This window comes from Papaver somniferum, unplaced genomic scaffold (assembly GCF_003573695.1).
Source record: "Papaver somniferum cultivar HN1 unplaced genomic scaffold, ASM357369v1 unplaced-scaffold_118, whole genome shotgun sequence".
In the NCBI taxonomy this organism is placed as follows: domain Eukaryota; kingdom Viridiplantae; phylum Streptophyta; class Magnoliopsida; order Ranunculales; family Papaveraceae; genus Papaver; species Papaver somniferum.
In genome coordinates, this window is record NW_020620825.1 from 9,587,636 (window position 1) to 9,591,158 (window position 3,523).

Sequence of the window (3,523 nt, forward strand, 5' to 3'; positions counted from 1 at the left end):
AATTAGTCCAAGAAAGGAGAATCAGCTGTCAGATCTTTCTGATTTTGCCTTAATTGATCGATATTCTCAACGCAGCTTCCACAGAACAAAACCAGCAAGAAGAAAACATTCACGCGTAAGTTATCCCAGTTTTGGATCCACGCACTCTCTAAGTTTCATTTTTCTCCTGCCTTTTCGTTCATAATATTGATTAATATTCCCACAATTACATCAAATTTGAGGATGTGCATGTGAATTACATATCGAGCACACGACCATTTAACTTACCCAATCAATGAATCTCAATAACAACTTAAGTTTGATTTAATAACTTTGCACAATATATGCATGTACCATAGGAATTGAGTAACACCATGTTTGTTTACTCCTGACTCATCTGAGTCGTCTGGATCTGAATCATCTAGATCTGAGTGAAATCACCTGACTCATCTGGATCTGAGTCGATATGTTTGTTTTGAGTCAGATCTGACTCATCTGACTCGGAAATAAGTGAGTCAGTGGTTTGGTCCCATGAGTCAGGGGTATTTTGTTACCTGACTCAAATGAGTCCGAGTCAGGGGTTATGTCTGAGTCAGAGGTCGAGTCAGATCTGACTCAAAATGGAAAACAAACGGTCTGACTGCTGACTCGGTCCGAGTCAGGGGTTGACTCAGATTCAGACGCCGAGTCAGCTGCAAACAAACAAGTTCTAAGTTTAAAAACTCATTATGTTTAAAAGCAGGCAGCATTACATTCACAGTGGTAGTATACATTGCAGATATACCAATAGGTAACTCTGTGCCATATATACATTTACTTTTTGTTGTTGCAATCTTTTGCGTAACAGTTAGCCAGTAATGCATCTTATAGGCCGGAGTGCATTTCCCAGACTCCGAATTCAGTCACAGGTTCAAAGCCTGCGTCATCAGAAGGCTAAAGGTTCGCTAGGATGCTAGATTGCAACAAGATTCAAAGTGCATGTGCACCAAAAGCGCAAAGTAACCCGTGAGGCGGTACACCATTGTCTGAAATTGGAAAGAAAACAAAAAAGAAAGTAGGTAGAAATGGACCACACATGAAATATATAATTTGGGCCAAACTCGAGTGTCATAACATAAACTAGTACTAAAAAATCAAAATCAATTAGGGTTACCTCACATTCTCATCCACCAATAGACTCTTTTTTCTAAAATCAGTGGCCAAATAAATTTTTGCACTAAATTCTAGAAGATGTCTCTCGTTACTTGTGAAAAGCTTATCCTAAGTGACCAATACAGAAGTAGGAAAATGAAAGTGCCCCCAGTCTGTAGCACAATCAATTATATATCCAGAGCTGGCGCAAATGCCCAAACCAATGAGGTTTGGGGGAGTCTGGCAACCGTATTATATGAATAGCACAATGACAGCCGATTAACAGTTGATCTGACTTGGAAACCTATGTGGAGGAAAGAGATTTTCTTAATTTATCCACGTCATCGAGAAAATAAAATGGAATTATCGAAAGAAGTTCTTCACTCCCGCATCTTCAACCAGTTCTATTTCCATGCAGATGAATACCAAAAAACGAAAAATGTAAGTATATTAATCCAATAGTATCATGGGGCTCAAAATTACGTCTTGATTTCAAAATAGTATCATGTAAGTATATTAAGTATATTTCTTAGTCTTATTACTGTCCACCATGGATGTACTATATTGAAGCTAGATATTGTTACTGGTACTACAAAAAATTGATTTTTCTTTGAAGTTTTTAGGGAGATCTGCTTGTGTGATTGTTTAATGCTCAACTAAAACATGGATAAACAATTATGATTTGGAATTTACAAATCAAACAAGAAATCACAAGAAAAGAAGTAAAAATCACCCTAGATTCTTATACAATCAAACGCCAAAATTAAACATTATCATGGAAAAGTTTAAGGTAAGAAAACCTACAAAACAATAAGAGATCGATTAGAGGAAGGATATAAGGGCAAGAACATCGACAATCAAAAAAAAAAAAATCGGTCATGCAAATAGTTAGAGATTTCACTAATAATGACGCGTTTTTTTTTTGAAACTTGAATCAATTAGTTTTGATAAATCTAAAAGGATCTTATCAAAATAAACCGTCACCTCTCTGCAAATAAAATTAGAACCTCTCTGCAATATAAATCAAGGATTTTGCAGTCCGGAGTTACGTGGTGTTAAAGATGATGACGTGGGTAGAAAAAACTTTTCTCTTTCCTCCGCGTTAAGCTGCCACGTAGGATCAGTTGTTACTAAGCGGTCATCACGCTTTTCACATAGCATTTTCGGGGAGTCTGGGGACAACAATGTACTGAGATCTCTTTTCCAAATAACATCCCTCTTAACTATTTACACTCAATTTGGTGCGAGGATAGTGAAATCTAGGCAAGTGTAAAAATCTTTACCCGCTTCTCATGGTCTAACTTATGCATCAGATCACAAGTTCACAACACATTTAGGCGCCCTTGGCGTAGCTCATCTATGGTCGGTGTCGGTGAAGGCCCGGGTAGTTGGCTATAGGAGCGCAGAGGCAAATTAACCATAAGTTTTTTCAGTTCCGTACACTTGCCTTTAGGTTGTGGTTGATAGGAGTTAATTCCCCATCTTTTTCTGAAAATAGCGTGTTTTCCATCGTGGCCTAAAGTATGTTTTAAACTCAATTCCGTGGAATTCCATGGAAAGTCTTTCTTTGCCTCTCCGGGAATTGATTCCACGGAAACACTCATGGAATTGTTTCGTTTTTCTGTCATCAACCACACAGCCTTAAAGTTGTAAAAAAATTTCACTTGGGGACTAACAAGAGAAAGTAAAAATTATGGAAGGAGATCTGTAAATTTTTTATTATATTATATAGTTACTAATTTTGTATATAAAAAAAAGAAATGATTAAAATAAATAAATTGTGGCCGGTCTCTTGTTGTAGTGGTAGTTGTAGTTGATGGGGCGGATCAGAAGACAACAGAAGCAGAGAAATTGGAAAATATGCATCCATCCTATTCCTTCCTCACTCATACCTCTCTTTCTTTCTGTGTGACATGATAGACTCTTACTTCTTCTTCAATTAATCAAATTTTATTATTATTACTTCCTACCTTAAACCGAAATTCAAGTTTTTATTTGATTACGATCATCAAAACTGTAGCAATTTTAGTATGTAATGTGAGAGTAGAAGAAGAAATACCTGGATTTAAGAAGAAATTCCTTGACAAAAACAAAAAAAGGTGTTTGTTGTGTGTTTTGAAGATGGATAGATCAGCTTTAACAGTGGGACCAGGCATGGATTTGCCGATAATGCATGATAGTGATCGTTATGAACTTGTTAAAGATATTGGTTCTGGGAATTTTGGTATTGCAAGATTGATGAGAGATAAACAAACTAGAGAACTTGTTGCTGTTAAATACATCGAAAGAGGAGATAAGGTTTGATTTTCTTTTTCTTACTTCCGTTTCTTAATTAGTTACTTTTATTTGTATAATAGTATAAGTTGAGGAGGGTTTTGCCACTTCTGATTCTTTTTTTTTTTTTCTTTTTTTT

At 36.2% G+C, this 3,523-nt stretch overlaps 1 protein-coding gene across 1 annotated transcript in view; it reads left to right on the plus strand.

The window, feature by feature from the left end:
- The first annotated feature begins 2,897 nt into the window (after window positions 1–2,897).
- LOC113330537 (serine/threonine-protein kinase SAPK10-like) overlaps window positions 2,898–3,523 on the plus strand; it is a 3,607-nt gene continuing 2,981 nt past the window's right edge. The window contains exon 1 of the mRNA XM_026577339.1: window positions 2,898–3,408. Within this exon, the coding sequence (XP_026433124.1) occupies window positions 3,232–3,408 (177 nt within the window). The 5' untranslated portion in view covers window positions 2,898–3,231. The remainder of the gene's footprint in view (window positions 3,409–3,523) is intronic.